This window comes from Panulirus ornatus, chromosome 32 (assembly GCF_036320965.1).
Source record: "Panulirus ornatus isolate Po-2019 chromosome 32, ASM3632096v1, whole genome shotgun sequence".
Taxonomy (NCBI): domain Eukaryota; kingdom Metazoa; phylum Arthropoda; class Malacostraca; order Decapoda; family Palinuridae; genus Panulirus; species Panulirus ornatus.
In genome coordinates this window covers 7,381,498-7,400,562 of record NC_092255.1, presented here as the reverse complement: position 1 = coordinate 7,400,562, position 19,065 = coordinate 7,381,498, and the positions used below count along the sequence as shown (strand labels likewise).

General features: G+C 45.0%; 1 protein-coding gene across 1 annotated transcript; it reads right to left on the bottom strand.

The window, feature by feature from the left end:
* Positions 1-15,079: 15,079 nt before the first annotated feature.
* On the bottom strand, positions 15,080-18,565 carry LOC139759030 (uncharacterized). Its single transcript, XM_071680933.1, has one exon. It carries the CDS (start codon positions 18,527-18,529, stop codon positions 15,122-15,124), a length of 3,408 nt encoding a protein of 1,135 aa, XP_071537034.1. The 5' UTR covers positions 18,530-18,565; the 3' UTR covers positions 15,080-15,121.
* Positions 18,566-19,065: the final 500 nt, after the last annotated feature.

Below are 19,065 nucleotides of genomic sequence, written 5' to 3'. Positions count from 1 at the left end.
GAAGAAGAATAAGAATAAGAAGAAGAAGAAGAAGAAGAAGAAGAAGAAGAGGAGGAGGAAGAAGAAGAAGAAGAAGAAGAAGTGGAGGAAGAGGAGGAGGAGGAGGAGGAGGAGGAGGAGGAGGAAGAAGAAGAAGAAGAAGAAGAAGAAGAAGAAGAAGAAGAAGAAGAAGAAGAAGAAAGAAGAATAAAGAAGAAATAGAAAAGAAGAAGAAGAAGAAGAAGAAGAAGAAGAAGAAGAAAGAAGAAGAATAAAGAAGAAGATGAAGAAGAAGAAAATGAAGAAGAAGAAGAAGAAGAAGAAGAAGAAGAAGAAGAAGAAGAAGAAGAAGAAGAAGAAGAAAAAAGAAGAAGAAGAAGAAGAAGAAGAAGAAGAAGAAGAAGAAGAAGAAGAAGAAGAAGAAGAGAGAAGAAGAAGAGAAGAAGAAGAAGAAGAAGAAGAAGAAGAAGAAGAAGAAGAAGAAGAAGAAGAAGAAGAAGAAGAAGAAAAGAAGAAGAAGAAGAAGAAGAAAGAAGAAGAATAAAGAAGAAATAGAAAAGAAGAAGAAGAAGAAGAAGAAGAAGAAGAAGAAGAAGAAGAAGAAGAAGAAAGAAGAAGAATAAAGAAGAAATAGAAAAGAAGAAGAAGAAGAAGAAGAAGAAGAAGAAGAAGAAGAAGAAATCTATCAACAGTTACAGTCAGATCAGTCACACAAAATGCAAATATCATAAGTCAAGCAACACCATCCAACTGTGTCACGTCTGTCCACAAGAAATCTTTGAACTCCGACCCCACATTTATATGTGACTATCACGAACACATATTATGACGATGATTTATTTCCCGTGCCTCAAATGAACACATATTTCCACCCGTCCATGGGCGTAGGGGGGTGAGTAAGGTGGGGTGTGGTTACGATGTTCAACACCTAAGTGGGTAGTTCAGCTCAGATTTCGGCAGTTACTGTAAAGGAATACTTGAAAGCTTTGTATTACTGATAGGAATATAGGTGTCCGTTCTGAAAAGGCAATATTCATATTACTGAACCAGACGTACGTATAAATTTACTCTTATCTTTAGTAAATTATTTAGTAAATTATTTTAGTAAATTATTTTTTCATGAAATCATCTATTATTATACGAGTGATTAAACTTTTGTATCATTTATTTCTTAAATTATTCTACGAACTTAAACATGGGAAAGATAAGAGATCTGTTATCAGATAAGGATGTCTTTTTACTTGCTAACTGTGAACTCTGCGTGTCCTACAGTCTACACACAAACACACATACACACACACACACACACACACACACACACACACAGACACATAGTCTTGTAGGACTGGAAATGCAAAGGAATGAAGTCTGGTCGTCAAAATGTCAAAGTCAGACACGATCACTGAGTAGGTAGGGAGCCATCCAACCTCACAACCCTGGAGCTCACAAGAGAGACTCACCTCCCACCCTGTTTACTACCCCGAACGTCGACAGCTTCCTCTAAGCATCTGGGCCACTGGTGTCGACACGTCCCTCGGAGCCGCCCTCCGTCGACACTCGACTCATTACCCACAAAGATCTGATACTAATTCCGGACACGAATTTCTTGTCGAGTTTACGAATGAATCTCCCAAGTAAACCCGCCACGCTGGTTCTCCTTCACAGACAAATTTTCCAAATATAAAACTCCGACACAGTTGTTTTCTCTTACAAATACATTTCCCAAGACACTCGCTTCAAAAGCCATCGCGGGGCCGGCCGGGAAGAATGGAGGTGATCGCAAAATTGCCAAAACTGCCAGTCCCGTGTCGCGGCTCAAGCCACACCACGCACCTCCTCTTCCTCCTCCTCCTCCTCCTCCTCCTTCGTGTTTGTCTTCGTCTCTCCGATATTGGTACCTTACTGACGACCCGTCCAACTGGCACCTTTGTTCCGCCTAGCCGGGCTAGTGCCTCCGTCCTTGGGTGGTGTGGTTAGGCTATATATATATATATATATATATATATATATATATATATATATATATATATATATATATATATATATATATTTATATATTTATTTATTTTGCTTTGTCGCTGTCTCCCGCGTTTGCGAGGTAGCGCAAGGAAACAGACGAAAGAAATGGCCCAACCCACCCCCATACACATGTATATACATACACGTCCACACACGCAAATATACATACCTATACATCTCAATGTACACATATATATACACACACAGACACATACATATATACACAAGCACACAATTCACACTGTCTGCCTTTATTCATTCCCATCGCCACCTCGCCACACATGGAATAACATCCCCCTCCCCCCCTCATGTGTGCGAGGTAGCGCTAGGAAAAGACAACAAAGGCCCCATTCGTTCACACTCAGTCTATATATATATATATATATATATATATATATATATATATATATATATATATATATATATAGGGATGGGACGCAGGCGTTTGAACTATCGTGCTGCTACTTAATGACCCTTGCTCGCTCGCTCAGGTGATTCAAGTTCATAATTTCATGTTACACTAAACGTTCATGTCTCCTAACTTTCCTGTGATTAATGTTGTGCCGAAGACGAAGTTCTGACGTACTTACCGAGTGTTTATGAGGCCCAGGGATGCGAGCTGCATTACTTGGAAGACAAGTTCAGCGACCAAGTTGTCCACCTTACGCGACACCTGACCTGCTCTACCTACTCATTCCCGGCCTCGCATTTGCGCGAGCCAAGTCCATTTGTAATACCATGTTAGGAATTTATGTCATGTTGTTTGATGTGTAATATGTATTTCCTACGATAACTGACGAATCTAAGAAGAGTAACTAACCTAACGGCGCTCTTTTCGTGATTCATTTTTTTTATAAATCTATTTCGTTTCCCTCAATAGCGAGGCAGCACCAGGAACAAACGAAGTACGGCCGCCTCATCCACTCACATATACTCTCTACCTGTCATGGATGATGTACCAAAACTACAGCTCTCTATCCACAAACAGGCCCCACATGCCTTTCCATGGTTTCCTCTGACTGCTTTACATGTCCTGGTTAAGCCTAATGAAAGACACCAGCCTGAATACCGAATCGCTCCAATTTGCTCTATCCCACGCACGTCTCACACCCTCCTGCATGTTTGGGCTCCGATATCTCAAAACATCTTTCACTCCAACCTTCTACCTGTTTTTTTGTTTTCCCCGTTTTTCCTTGTTTGACGGCACTGGAAATTAGCTGCTGTTATTATGTATGATTATCACAATGTGTGTAATTACCACCTCAGTCAGACACACACCCACACACACACACACACACACACACACACATACCCACACACACACATATATATATATATATATATATATATATATATATATATATATATATATATATACATATATATATATATATATATATATATATATATATATATATATATATATATATATATATATATATATATATATATTCCTATGAGTCCACGGGGAAAATGAAACACGGTAAGTTCCCAAGTGCACTTTCGTGTAATAATCACTTACAGAAGAAAAGATATAAGTAGACAATCATATATCCCATTATCACTAATCATTTCACGTGATTAATACCTTAGAAAATAATCTGTGTGTGATGATCCCATAATTATATAACACTAAAGGAAATCATGAATGTAATTTAGAATACCTCCCCCTAAAAAAAAAAGAAAGAAAACTTTCAGTGCCTCAGTACATCTAGTTATATTAATAATAAACCTGTCATCTACGATATATATTCACATGTATTAATTAAATTCTCTTCACGCATAACAACCCCCTCCACATTCCTCCCTCCCTCCCCGAACGTGTCGTTTTCTATGATGTATATGACTGTACTAATGACACACACTCATCATTACGTGTGACACCAGCTTAACTCAGTCGTATTGTATTAAGACATTTAATTACCTTGACCTGGTTCAGCATCCAGCGTCTGGTGTGTGGGGCGGGGTGGTGGTGTGGTGTCTGTATTAACTGAGAGAAAGCATGAGAGAGGCTCTCTCTCTCTCTCTCTCTCTCTCTCTCTCTCTCTCTCTCTCTCTCTCTCTCTCTCTCTCTCTCTCTCTCTCTCTCTCATACTTGACTTGCTTCCTCATACCCGTCACTCTGTTTCTCATGTCACTCACATCCTCATACCCCCCCCACCCCCCAGCTCTTCCGTTGCTCATATTACACCCACTTCCTCATACCCCTCACTCCGTTGCTCATACAACACTCACTCCCTCATACCTCATTCTGTTACTCGTACTCCACTCATTCCCTCATAGCCTCACTCTCTTGCTGATATTCAATTCAAGCACTTCACTCCCTCACACCTCACTCTCTTGCACATACCTCACGCACATTCTCATACCTCACTCTCTTCAACATACTTATCCCCACTCCCTCATACCTCACTATTTCCCTCACTCTCAACTCACTCCATTGTACATCATTCTATCGCTCATACTCCATTCACTTTCTCATACCTCATCATGGTGTTCATACTCCACTCACTCACTCATACCTCACTCAATCGCAGTACTCCGCTCACTCCCTCATATCTCATTGTCGTTCATCTCCATTCATTCCCTCGTACCTTACTCTGTAGCTATACCCCACTCACTTCCTCATATCTCACTTGTCTCTCACACTCCACTCGCCCCCTCATACCTCAATGTCTCTCACAATCCACCCGCTCCCTCATATCTCAATTGTCTCTCACACTCCACTCGCCCCTTCATACCCCTCTCTCTCTCTCTCTCTCTCTCTCTCTCTCTCTCTCTCTCTCTCTCTCTCTCTCTCTCTCTCTCTCTTACACACACACTCCACTCGCTCCCTCACTCACTGTCTCTCTCACTCCACTCACGCCCTCACATCTCACCCTCTCTCACACTCCACTCGCTCCCCCGTACATCACCGTCTCTCACACTCCCCTCATACTCCCCTGCCTCACGTTAACACCACCACAAGACATAGACCTATCCATGTTCAAATCACAGTTACGTAATGCGTCGATGATAGTGACATGACTCCACCCATACCCATCATGTCACAGGATCCAATACACACAAGAAATAAACGTATGATAATAATAATCCATTTATTCTTTTTTATATTAGTTACCGTACGAGGTGAGTGGCTGGGAAATACATTAGAGGTATGATGAGGGATCATACATTGTTTACCTCCTCCTCCCCACCGCGATAGATCCGGGTCACCTCCGTCTGTGGACAGAGGTCACTTCCCTACCCCCCCCCCCCAACTAGATGGCCATCGCAACCACTGCTACAGGAACTTCTATGGGTGAAAACAACCACCCCCCCCCCCCCTCGCCATAGCCGGAGGAGACCAGGTCAGGGTTGCCAGTGGTACGGTATGATCTTATCAGCCATTTCCTTCTGCTTTGTATGGATGGAGGAAGTAAGTAGGAGATAAGGATTTGACCTAAACATCTCCTGGTGTATAGTAAAGATAAGAGGAATACGTTTCTCTCTAAGCGGTCGGCTGCTGACATGGAGACAAGGAGGAAAGAAAAGGGGACCAAAATCAATAAACATCCACTGAAATATCATTTGGGGTCAGCTGCTGACCTGGAGACAAGGAGGAAATAGGGACCAAAATCAATAAACATCCATTGAAATATCATTTGGGGTCAGCTGACCTGGAGACGAGGAGGAAAGAAGGGACCAAAATCAATAAACATCCACTGAAATATCATTTGGGGTCAGCTGACCTGGAGACGAGGAAAGAAGGGACCGAAATCAATAAACATCCATTGAAATATCATTTGGGGTCAGCTGACCTGGAGACGAGGAGGAAAGAAGGGACCAAAATCAATAAACATCCACTGAAATATCATTTGGGGTCAGCTGCTGACCTGGAGACAAGGAGGAAAGAAGGGACCAAAATCAATAAACATCCATTGAAATATCATTTGGGGACAGCTGACCTGGAGACGAGGAGGAAAGAAGGGATCAAAATCAATAAACATCCACTGAAATATAATCTCTCACCCAACCATCATTTCAAAGGCTTTTTTGGCGTCGGGAATCAAGCTGAACTGCCTCCATCGCTCCAGTCTTAGACCAGAGTGGCTTCCTCTGTACACTGAACACCATTTTGGGAACAGCCACTAAAATGGCTACGTACTAGGCTATTGAAACTGCTCTTTACTAGGCTACTAAAACTGCTCTTTACTAGGCTACCTCCAGGACTATCCGCTTTCAGAAAGGGGAAGAAACAGGACCACTAGGAATATAGTGAGGGAGGGAAACACCCGCGAGGGAGGAAGAGAAGAATGAGACACCGGCAGAAAAAATATAGGGAACAGAGAGAGAGAGAGAGAGAGAGAGAGAGAGAGAGAGAGAGAGAGAGAGAGAGAGAGAGAGAGAGAGAAACAGGCAAAGGGAGGTAAAGGTAAAAGTAAGAGAAATGGGAGAAATATAGAAATTTACAGCAATTATACCGTGGTCTGTAGCAGTTATACCGTGGTCTATAACAGTTATACCGTGGTTCTTAAGTGTAAGTGTCTAAGCAGTGATATAAATCTAAGTTCCTAAGTGTAAGTGTTTAAATAGTGACGTAAATCTAAGTTTTTAAGTGTAAGTGTTTAAGCAGTGACATAAATCTAAGTTCTTCAGTGTAAGTGTTTAAGTAGTGATGTAAATCTACGTTCTTGAGTGTAAGTGTTTAAGTAGTGATGTAAATCTACGTTCTTAAATGTAAGTGTTTAAGTAGTGATGTAAATCTAAGTTCTTATGTGCAAGTGTTTAAGTAGTGATGTAAATCTAAGTTCTTAAGTGTAAGTGTTTAAGTAGTGATGTAAATCTAAGTTCTTATGTGTAAGTGTTTAAGTAGTGATGTAAATCTAAGTTCTTAAGTGTAAGTGTTAGGTAATGATGTAAATCTAAGTTCTTCAGTGTAAGTGTTTAAGTAGTGATGTAAATCTAAGTTCTTAAGTGTAAGTGTTTAAGTAGTGATGTAACTCTAAGTTCTTAAGTGTAAGTGTTTAAGTAGTGATGTAAATCTAAGTTCTTAAGTGTAAGTGTTTAAGTAGTGATGTAAATCTAAGTTCTTAAGTGTAAGTGTTTAAGTAGTGATGTAAATCTAAGTTCTTCAGTGTAAGTATTTAAGTAGTGAGGTAAATCTCCGTTCTTGAGTGTAAGTGTTTAAGTAGTGATGCAAATCTCCGTTCTTCAGTGTAAGTGTTTAAGTAGTGATGTAAATCTCCGTTCTTGAGTGTAAGTGTTTAAGTAGTGATGTAAATCTAAGTTCTTAAGTAGATACCGTTGTTTGTAAGGTCAGAGAACACCTTCAGGTCACATTGAAGTTGAGAGATTGTAAAGGGAGTTGTAAGCCACAGTGAAGGTGAGAGGTTATGAGGAGGGTTGTAGATCACAATGAGGGTGAGAGGTTAGGGAAAGGGTTGTAGATTACAATGAAGGTGAAAGGTTATGGAAAGGGTTGTAGATTACAATGAAGGTGAGAGGTTATGGAAAGGGTTGTAGATTAGAATGAAGGTGAGAGGTTATGGAAAGGGTTGTAGATTAGAATGAAGGTGAGAGGTTATGGAAAGGGTTGTAGATCACAATGAAGGTGAAAGGTTATAGGGAAGGTTGTAGATCACAATAAACGTGAGAGGTTATAAAGTTGTGGATTACAGAAGGTGAAAGGTTATAGAAAGGGTTGTAGATCACAATGAAGGTGAAAGGTTATGGAAAGGGTTGTAGATCACAATGAAGGTGAAAGGTTATAGGGAAGGTTATAGGGAAATTAAGAGGTTATAGAAAGGGTTGTAGATCCTAGTGAAGGTAAATTAAGAGGTTATTGAAAGGGTTGTAGATCCTAGTGAAGGTAAATTAAGAGGTTATTGAAAGGGTTGTAGATCCTAGTGAAGGTAAGATAAGAGGTTATAGAAAGGGTTGTAGATCCTAGTGAAGGTAAGATAAGAGGTTATAGAAAGGGTTGTAGATCCTAGTGAAGGTAAATTAAGAGGTTATTGAAAGGGTTGTAGATCCTAGTGAAGGTAAGATAAGAGGTTATAGAAAGGGTTGTAGATCCTAGTGAAGGTAAATTAAGAGGTTATTGAAAGGGTTGTAGATCCTAGTGAAGGTAAGATAAGAGGTTATAGACAGGGTTGTAGATCCTAGTGAAGGTAAGATAAGAGGTTATAGAAAGGGTTGTAGATCCTAGTGAAGGTAAGATAAGAGGTTATAGAAAGGGTTGTAGATCCTAGTGAAGGTAAATTAAGAGGTTATTGAAAGGGTTGTAGATCCTAGTGAAGGTAAATTAAGAGGTTATAGAAAGGGTTGTAGATCCTAGTGAAGGTAAGATAAGAGGTTATAGAAAGGGTTGTAGATCCTAGTGAAGGTAAGATAAGAGGTTATTGAAAGGGTTGTAGATCCTAGTGAAGGTAAATTAAGAGGTTATTGAAAGGGTTGTAGATCCTAGTGAAGGTAAATTAAGAGGTTATTGAAAGGGTTGTAGATCCTAGTGAAGGTAAGATAAGAGGTTATAGAAAGGGTTGTAGATCCTAGTGAAGGTAAGATAAGAGGTTATAGACAGGGTTGTAGATCCTAGTGAAGGTAAGATAAGAGGTTATAGAAAGGGTTGTAGATCCTAGTGATAGTAAATTAAGAGGTTATAGAAAGGGTTGTAGATCCTAGTGAAGGTAAATTAAGAGGTTATAAAAAGGGTTATAGATCCTAGTGAAGGTAAGATAAGAGGTTATAGACAGGGTTGTAGATCCTAGTGAAGGTAAGATAAGAGGTTATAGAAAGGGTTGTAGATCCTAGTGAAGGTAAGATAAGAGGTTATAGACAGGGTTGTAAATCCTAGTGAAGGTAAGATAAGAGGTTATAGAAAGGGTTGTAGATCCTAGTGAAGGTAAGATAAGAGGTTATAGACAGGGTTGTAAATCCTAGTGAAGGTAAGATAAGAGGTTATAGACAGGGTTGTAAATCCTAGTGAAGGTAAGATAAGAGGTTATAGAAAGGGTTGTAGATCCTAGTGAAGGTAAGATAAGAGGTTATAGACAGGGTTGTAGATCCTAGTGAAGGTAAATTAAGAGGTTATAGAAAGGGTTGTAGATCCTAGTGAAGGTAAGATAAGAGGTTATAGAAAGGGTTATAGATCCTAGTGAAGGTAAGATAAGAGGTTATAGACAGGGTTGTAAATCCTAGTGAAGGTAAGATAAGAGGTTATAGAAAGGGTTGTAGATCCTAGTGAAGGTAAGATAAGAGGTTATAGACAGGGTTGTAGATCCTAGTGAAGGTAAATTAAGAGGTTATAGAAAGGGTTGTAGATCCTAGTGAAGGTAAGGTAAGAGGTTATAGAATGGGTTGTAGATCCTAGTGAAGGTAAAATAAGAGGTTATAGAATGGGTTGTAGATCCTAGTGAAGGTAAAATAAGAGGTTATAGAATGGGTTGTAGATCCTAGTGAAGGTAAATTACGAGGTTATAGACAGGGTTGTAGATCCCAGTGAAGGTAAGAAGTTATAGAAAATGGCGTAGATCACGGTGAAAATGAATGAGAAAACACAGAGAGTGTAAAATAAAAGCGGTCACACTAAGGGTCAGAGGTCACTGTGAGGTCACAGGTCACAGTGAGAGGTTCAAAGGTCACAGCCAAGCTGGGTCAGAGGTTATAATCGGTCCCTGGGAGGGTCAGAGGGGACTGCAGGTCACAGTGACCCCATATGGAGTCGAAGGTCACTGGACAGGTCAAATCTAACAACCAGACGGGTTCAGTACACGGGGGGTGGTTGACTGGCAGCGAGAAGAGGTCAAAAATGGACTTGAACTCAGCCGTGACGATGGGGAGTTCAAAGGTCATTACGGGTCAAGGGCCAGAGGCCACACTGGGGGGCTGCTCACTGATCACACACGTCAGAGACCACACTAAGGAAAGGTCAGAGGTCACGGTCATGGAAGTTAGGGGTAATGATGGGTCAAAGGTGACAGGATAAAGGATCAGGGATCGCGGTGAGGAAGGGTCAGAGGTCACGGTGTGTGAGAAAGGTCAAGAGGTCACGGTGTGTGTGAGAGAGAGTGAGAGAGAGAGAGAGAGAGAGAGAGAGAGAGAGAGAGAGAGAGAGAGAGAGAGATGGTTAAAAGTCACGGGAGAGTCAGAGTGATGGAGGTTAGAGGTCACAAAAGGTCAGAGGGGAAAGATGTTACAATGATAAAGAGAAATGTTACTGGGGTGCTGGGACAGAGACCATAGTAACGAGGGCACAGAGACCACAGTAACGAGGGGACAGAGACCACAGTAACGAGGGGTCAGAGACCACAGTAACGAGGGGACAGAGACCATAGTAGCGAGGGGACAGAGACCATAGTAACGAGGGGACAGAGACCATACTAACGAGGGCACAGAGACCACAGTAACGAGGGGACAGAGACCATAGTAACGAGGGGACAGAGACCACAGTAACGAGGGGACAGAGACCATAGTAACGACGGCACAGAGACCAGAGTAACGAGGGCACAGAGACCACAGTAACGAGGGCACAGAGACCACAGTAACGTGGGGACAGAGACCATAGTAACGAGGGCACAGAGACCAGAGTAACGAGGGGACAGAGACCATAGTGACGAGGGCACAAGAGTCCACAGACCCTCCCACAGCGGCTGGCCGTTCAGACCCTCAGTACAGAAGTTAGAATAAATAGAGCATTTCCCACGTCGTAGAATATATGGCTCCGAGCTCTAACTTGGAGCACAAGTTGTCTTTGACTACAATACACTCAATGGAAGGAACGTATTTCAGGTCTAAATCTTCAAAAGTTAACCATGAACTATATATTAACAAACATTTTCTAACAGTTGTATTCGGGAAATCCAGCCATGCACGGAGATTACATGACGCAGTTAGTAGGGGATACAGTGAAGGTCATGTATAGAGGAAATGAGAGAAATGGGAATCTCCGATTCCGGTTTAACAAGGGAGAAGGAATCAATATATCAAACACTCGCTGCAGGTGTGGGGGAGAGAGATGCCATTTCCTGTGTGGCGGGGAAACGACAGGAAAGGATAAAAGCAGGGAAGTATGAATATGTACATGTGTATATATGTATATGTCTGTGTATGTAAATGTACGTCTGTGTTGATATGTGTATGTATGTATATGGCGTGTATGGGCGTTTGTGTGAGTGTGTGTGTGTATATATATATATATATATATATATATATATATATATATATATATATATATATATATATATATATACATATATATATATTCCTATGAGTCCACGGGGAAAATGAAACACGAAAAGTTCCCAAGTGCACTTTCGTGTAACAATCACATCATCAGGGGAGATACAAGAGAGAAATATAACAGTCAGTTGATATACATCGAAGAGACGAAGCTAGGACGCCATTTGGTAAACATGTTTACCAAATGTGTGTGCGTGTGTGTGTGTGTGTGTGTGAGTGGATGGGCCATTATTCTTCGTCTGTTTCCAGGCGCTACCTCGTTGACGCAGGAAACAGCGATTATGTATAATATATACAGTACAATACAGAATCTGATGATATTATTAATATTACCAGCATTCAGCTACGGTCGCTATCAGGACCAGTAAATGAGGAGAAACACCAAGATAAGGTGGGAGAGCGTGTCCTTAAAAGAGTTCATATTTGCAAGGAGAGTTCCCGTAGTGGAAAACATCGCAACGCATTATCAAGGTAATTATCGAAGCATATAATTACCTCGGCGGAGTAATCTCACGGCGGAAGCTTATCAACATTACGGGGGTAATTAAGGGGTTCATATCATCACTCATACTAGGCGAAGGCGTTACCCTCAAGGGGTAATTACCATGGAACCAGTTCATCATGAAGATCGAATCAAATGCCTTTTCAAGTCTTGATCCTGCGCATTGAGTGAGGTAAACGCGGTGTGCGCACACCAGGCGGAGACGACAAGTTACTTTGGGCGTCTGTCCAACTGAGTGAGGTGTTACAAATCCCATTCATCATATTCATAATCACGAAGAGATGTACGTGTTTGGGAACTTGGGATTTTGTTTATCATGATCCTGGATGATATCAGAGACGTATAAGATGCTTATTTGACCATTAAGTATGATCACATATTCCAGCATTAAGCAGCATAGTTACATATCATTCTGGAAGTAAGGAGCATATTCACATACCATTCTGGCATTAAGAAGCATATTCACATACCATTCTGGCATTAAGAAGCATATTCACATATTCTGGCATTACGAAGTATACTCATATCATTCAGTCATTAAGAAGCATTTCACATATCATTCTCGCAGTAAGAAGCATACTCACATATCATTCGGGCATTAGGAAGTATATTAGCATACCATTCTACTAAGTCACGAACGAAAATACGTTCCTCCTGCAGCCACGATGCGTCTAGCTGACAAGAGTAAACTTCCCGAACCCTGGCTCACCTCCTGGTTGGATTTCATTTCTTAACCCATACATGGCGTGTAGTGGGGTGGGTGAGTAATGGCCGGAGGTGAGGACACATGACTATGAAGGCTGGCAGTGAGGAAGGGGAGTGGGTTGTTCTGCTCCAGTGAGGAAGGGAAGATGGTGAACAATGTGTCCTGCTGGGCGGCAGAATGTGGAAATTATTTCTGTATGTTGAAGGTTCCATTCACGGATAAAAGTCCACATCAAGGCCGGGCCTTTATTGAAATATAGAGAGAATTATGAAATGGAAAAAGAAAAGACATGGGAAAGTATCTACGAATTCTTAAGGACGTGAAAGACCTGTCTTTTGAAATGTGCCAGGTCACAGGTACTGCGAAAGACATGAGAAGGTAGAGAGCTCCAAAGCTTTGACATGTAGGGGAAGAAGTAGGTATCAAAACGGCCCACCCTTGAGTTGCTGATAGCCACACAGTAATCACATGTGACGCAGCAGCTTGCCAAGCATTGCGTGGTCTAGCTAGTGGTGGAGGCACTGACGAAGGTGTAGATCACCAGCGCGCAACGTGCAGCTCCAACTGTCCCCGAACCTCTATGATTACGGAACCCATTCACTCAGAAAACAGATAAATACTTTTCGTTTTCCCGCAGCGTCTCTCCTCTCTCTCTCTCTCTCTCTCTCTCTCCCTCCCCCTTCCCTCACCTCATCTTGCTTCTTCCATCACCTCCCCTCCCCAACCCCTCCCTCAGCCGCTGAAGTAAGTGGCGGGGAGCCTCACATGTTACCTCCTCCTCCTCCTCCTCCTCCTCCTCTCCTTCTGCCGATGTCCGTTCGTGTAGACTTGTTTCCCCAGAGGCGCAACGCGTCCGGGAGCATTTCCATACCAACTGTGACGCACTGTCCACCTCCTCCTCCTCCACATTCTCCAAGACGTGGAGTGATGGATGGAGGATAAGAATGCCCCCCTGAACTGCTGCCAGAAAACCTTGTGTAAGAACCCACGAAAAAAAAAAAGACAAAAGAAAAACACCGTCCAGCTTGCGTCCAGAGAATATGACATTATCGGCAGCGCCGGACGCGTGGTTCCGGGAATGTGTTGCCAATACATATGCTCGTCCGGCATCGTATGAACCCAAGATAAGACTGGAGGCGAGCGTTCTCGTGCCTGGGAACCGTGGAGTGTCTCGTGGCAGATAAGGCTGTGCGAGTATTGGGTGTAGATATTTTGTATGTGTGTGTGTGGGGGGCAGGTGGGCCTCGGTGTGTAAGGGAACACAGGTGTAGCGGATGGTGACATGCGTTCTAGTGTCTTACGAATAAACATATTTCTCAGAGATTCCAGTGTTGGGGAATATGGTGTTTTCCACTGGAAAACACCATCAGCATCCCATCTACTTCCTTGCATATCCTTTTACGTCATTTCTTTACAACTCCTGCCGCTGAATCACTTAGCCTTAGAAGCTGCTCTTCAACTATTATTGCTAATAAATTTATGTAAATTTATACATTATCCCCTATCTCGTCCACATTTTTCTTTAATGATTCTCTGTCCCTTCATTGACCCAGTATATTCATTTCATGCTTTGTTGTACCTTCCATATTCTGGCTGCCTGGATTCTTGCCTGTATCTCCTCTATTGAACATTCCTAAGCATTTTAAGTCTGTCGTATTGTGAAGAATCGCAACCATCTTTCTTAAACTTCCTCCTGTATTTCAAGCTCAAGCCACCCATGTTCTCGTTCCTTCCTTGTAAATGTCACCAGCACAATCCATAACACTTGACTTATGCCATGTATACAGAATTCCATCATCCAGTTAGTGTAACCATAAATATTCTCTAGTCCTGTGTAGTCTCCATGATCATATCTCCCCTTTGAATTTGATTTCCTGTTTAATCGCTTCATAATCTCACATTACATGATCGTTTTTGCAGTTGTCTTTCTTATAACACAGATTCCTGCATACAATTTCCATCAAGATGTTATCATCATCATCCTTCGTTATTTTCTACTCCCACTGCTTTTCATTCACTCATGTTCACTTTCCTCAGCCAAGTGTCAGACCAGCTTTGGAATTTCCCAAGGTCCCCTTGTAGACATGACTTAGACATCATTGGTAAACATATTCAAGTAGGATTCCAACACTTCCGGCAAGTCAATCACACACAGACCAACAAGAGCAATGGTGTAAGAAAAGGCCCCTGTACGCCTTATCTCCGACAAGAAAGGTCAAATATCCTACTCCTTACTCGACATACTCAGGAGGATCAATCATCCTTAAAATGCACTAAATGGTTAGAGTAACAAGTGAATGGCAATTTGCAGTCTTACGACAGCTCAAGTAGCGAATGGGAATAAATCATACGGTCGTAAGTAAGAGCGGAGGAATTTGATCCCAATGTAAGTCTCGGCAATGTTCAAAACAGCAGAAACTCTTGGCCAAAGACGGTGGAGTTACTGCCGCTATAGAGCCACTGTTCACAGGTTACGTATCATGATACACCTACAATTGATCTGTAGGATACGTGGTTTCTGTCCCGTCTCCTTAAAGATAGTTAAGAACAAGGTGGAAAAAACAATAGAACAAGAGAAAATGGTTCATGGACAGCTAGTTGAGAATATATATATATATATATATATATATATATATGAGTGAGGGGTGGTCATAATTAATGAAACGGAGATATATAGATAGAAAAAGACCCACTCATCAAGGAATGCTCTTGACTCTGTGCAGAATCCTGATGGCTTTAATTCTGTGGGTTTGCGTGGTGGGCTTAAAACTAACTTGCCAGTGCTTTAACTTGGCCATTGGGTCCAAGTTCAAAACAATCTTTTCAGGTGTTGTACGCCACCAACCCCAAACGATGGAAAGCAATGTCAACATCGAGATCCCCTGACACATGAGGACTAGTATATTCTGACCTTCCTCGGTGACTGGGGTAGTCTGACCCTCGGTGACTGGGGTAGTCTGACCCTCCTCGGTGACTGGGGTAGTCTGACCCTCGGGGACTGGGCTAGTCTGACCCTCCTTGGTGACTGGGGTAGTCTGACCCTCGGGGACTGGGGTAGTCTGACCCTCCTCAGGGACTGGGGTAGTCTGACCCTCGGGGACTGGGGTAGTCTGACCCTCCTCAGGGACTGGGGTAGTCTGACCCTCGGGGACTGGGGTAGTCTGACCCTCCTCGGGGACTTTGGTAGTCTCACCTTCTTCGGGGACTGGTGTAGTCCAACCCTCCTCGGGGACTGGGGTAGGCTGACCCTCGGGGACTGGGGTAGTCTGACCCTGGGGGACTGGGGTAGTCTGACCCTCGGGGACTGGGGTAGTCTGACCCTCCTTGGTGACTGGGGTAGTCTGACCCTCGGGGACTGAGGTAGTCTGACCCTCCTTGGTGACTGGGGTAGTCTGACCCTCGGGGACTGGGGTAGTCTGACCCTCCTCAGGGACTGGGGTAGTCTGACCCTCGGGGACTGGGGTAGCCTGACCCCCAGAGACTGGGGTAGTCTGACCCTCGGGGACTGGGGTAGTCTGACCCTCCTCAGGGACTGGGGTAGTCTGACCCTCGGGGACTGGGCTAGTCTGACCCTCCTTGGGGACTGGGGTAGTCTGACCCTCGGGGACTGGGGTAGTCTGACCCTCGGGGACTGGGCTAGTCTGACCCTCCTCGGGGACTTTGGTAGTCTCACCTTCCTCGGGGACTGGTGTAGTCCGACCCTCCTTGGTGACTGGGGTAGTCTGACCCTCGGGGACTGGGGTAGTCTGACCCTCCTTGGGGACTGGGGTAGTCTGACCCTCGGGGACTGGGGTAGTCTGACCCTCGGGGACTGGGGTAGTCTGACCCTCGGGGACTGGGTTAGTCTGACCCTCCTCGGGGACTGGGGTAGGCTGACCCTCCTCGGGGACTGGGGTAGTCTGACCCTCCTCGGGGACTGGGGTAGTCTGACCCTCGGGGACTGGTGTAGTCCGACCCTCCTCGGGGACTGGGGTAGTCTGACCCTCGGGGACTGGGGTAGTCTGACCCCCAGAGACTGGGGTAGTCTGACCCTCGGGGACTGGGGTAGTCTGACCCTCCTTGGGGACTGGGGTAGGCTGACCCTCGGGGACTGGGGTAGTCTGACCCACGGGGACTGGGGTAGGCTGACCCTCGGGGACTGGGGTAGTCTGACCCTCCTCGGGGACTGGGGTAGGCTGACCCTCGGGGACTGGGGTAGTCTGACCCTCGGGGACTGAGGTAGTCTGACCCTCCTTGGTGACTGGGGTAGTCTGACCCTCGGGGACTGGGGTAGTCTGACCCTCCTCAGGGACTGGGGTAGTCTGACCCTCGGGGACTGGGGTAGTCTGACCCTCCTTGGGGACTGGGGTAGGCTGACCCTCGGGGACTGGGGTAGTCTGACCCACGGGGACTGGGGTAGGCTGACCCTCGGGGACTGGGGTAGTCTGACCCTCCTCGGGGACTGGGGTAGGCTGACCCTCGGGGACTGGGGTAGTCTGACCCTCGGGGACTGAGGTAGTCTGACCCTCCTTGGTGACTGGGGTAGTCTGACCCTCGGGGACTGGGGTAGTCTGACCCTCCTCAGGGACTGGGGTAGTCTGACCCTCGGGGACTGGGCTAGTCTGACCCTCCTTGGTGACTGGGGTAGTCTGACCCTCGGGGACTGGGGTAGTCTGACCCTCCTCAGGGACTGGGGTAGTCTGACCCTCGGGGACTGGGGTAGTCTGACCCTCGGGGACTGGGGTAGTCTGACCCTCGGGGACTGGGCTAGTCTGACCCTCCTTGGTGACTGGGGTAGTCTGACCCTCGGGGATTGGGGTAGTCTGACCCTCCTTGGTGACTGGGGTAGTCTGACCCTCGGGGACTGGGGTAGTCTGACCCTCGGGGACTGGGCTAGTCTGCCCCTCGGGGACTGGGGTATTCTGACCCTGCTCCGGGACTGGTTTTTCTTTAGCCAGGGGATTGAAGAGACTGCCGTAAGTGTCAACCTGCTGCTGGAATGAGTTCACTTGTTGGATCAAGATGATCTCTCTCTCCTCCATCTTCAGCAGTGACCTGCGAAGATCCATAACTTCTTGGCGAAGGATATTCATCTCTTCAGGGTCAACACCACAAAGTTTGTTCGAGTGACTCTCCTGGATCAGGTCATGAACCTCGGTCTCTCGGTGAATCTCCTCAGTGTGAGGACGAATCTCCTTGGCCTCTCGGCGCATCTCTTCGGTCTCTCGGCGCATCTCTTCGGTCTCTCGGCGCATCTCTTCGGTCTCTCGGCTCATTTGTTCCTTCTCTCGGCTCATCTGTTCGGTCAATCGGCGCATCTGTTCGGTCTCTCGGCGCATCTCTTCGGTCTCTCGACGCATCTCTTCGGTCTCTCGACGCATCTCTTCGGTCTCTCGGCGCATCTCTTCGGTCTCTCGGCGCATCTCTTCGGTCTCTCGACGCATCTCTTCGGTCTCTTGGCGCATCTGTCCGGTCTCTCGGCGCATCTCTTCGGTCTCTTGGCGCATCTGTCCGGTCTCTCGGCGCATCTCTTCGGTCTCTCGGCGCATCTCTTCGGTCTCTCGGCGCATCTGTCCAGTCTCTCGGCGCATCTCTTCGGTCTCTTGGCGCATCTGTCCGGTCTCTCGGCGCATCTCTTCGGTCTCTCGGCGCATCTGTCCAGTCTCTCGGCGCATCTCTTCGGTCTCTTGGCGCATCTCTTCGGTCTCTCGGCGCATCTCTTCGGTCTCTCGGCGCATCCTCTCGACCTCTTGCCGCTGAGAATCAACTTCGTCGTTCTCCCGTGTTCGCTTGTTCTGCTGTTCCGGATGCATTTTCTTTGTGAACGCTCCCATCAAGAACTCGTAAAGGTCTTCTTCCTCCACTACTGGAGTCTCACTGGTCACTAGGACTGGAGCCTCACTGGCCACTATGTCCTCGTCCAGGATGAAGTTGGTTCCAGGACACAGTTGCTGGTCCTGGTCGTCAGTCCAGGAGGACTGAAGGTGACGCCCTACATACAAGGCTGATGTGCAGACATCGATGGAGCTGTCGACGTCCACGGATGGGCACGCATTGGCCCACTGCACTGTAAGGACGCAGACGAAGCTGGCAATTATGAAGAGAATGAATTTGATGGTAACCATTTTATTTTGCGCAAGTGTGATTAGTTTTTTTGTTCACTGAATGTTGATAATGAAACGCAAAAGTAAGTTGTTCTCTGAGGTAGTTTATAAAGTCGGAATGGTTGAAGGGTCTTGGGAAGGTGGGAGTGTCTTGGTAGTAACTGGAGATAGTAGCTGGGGAGATGTAAAGCGAAGAATGCTGAGAGAATGTAGTGAAGATGTGTTTGTATTGGGTGTAGTTGTGTTTGTATTGGGTGTAGTGGAGATGTGTTTGTATTGGGTGTAGTTAAGATGCGTTTGTATTGGGTGTAGTTAAGATGTATGTATTGGGTGTAGTTAAGACGCGTCTCTTTAGGTCTATTTCATATGTGTTTGTCTAGGATGATGTAGGGTGATGTTAAGATGTGTCTGTCTAGGATGATGCAGGGTGATTTTTTGTGTTTGTGTAGGGTGATGTAGGTTGATGTTAAGATGCGTTTGTGTAGTATGATGTAGGTTGATGTTAAGGTGTGCTTATGTAGGATGTGTAGGTTGATGTTAAGATGTGTTTGTGTAGG

Coding starts and splice junctions, on each gene's coding strand:
- LOC139759030 (XM_071680933.1), bottom strand. CDS start 18,529: ATGGTTACCATCAAATTCATTCTCTTCATAATTGCCAGCTTCGTCTGC.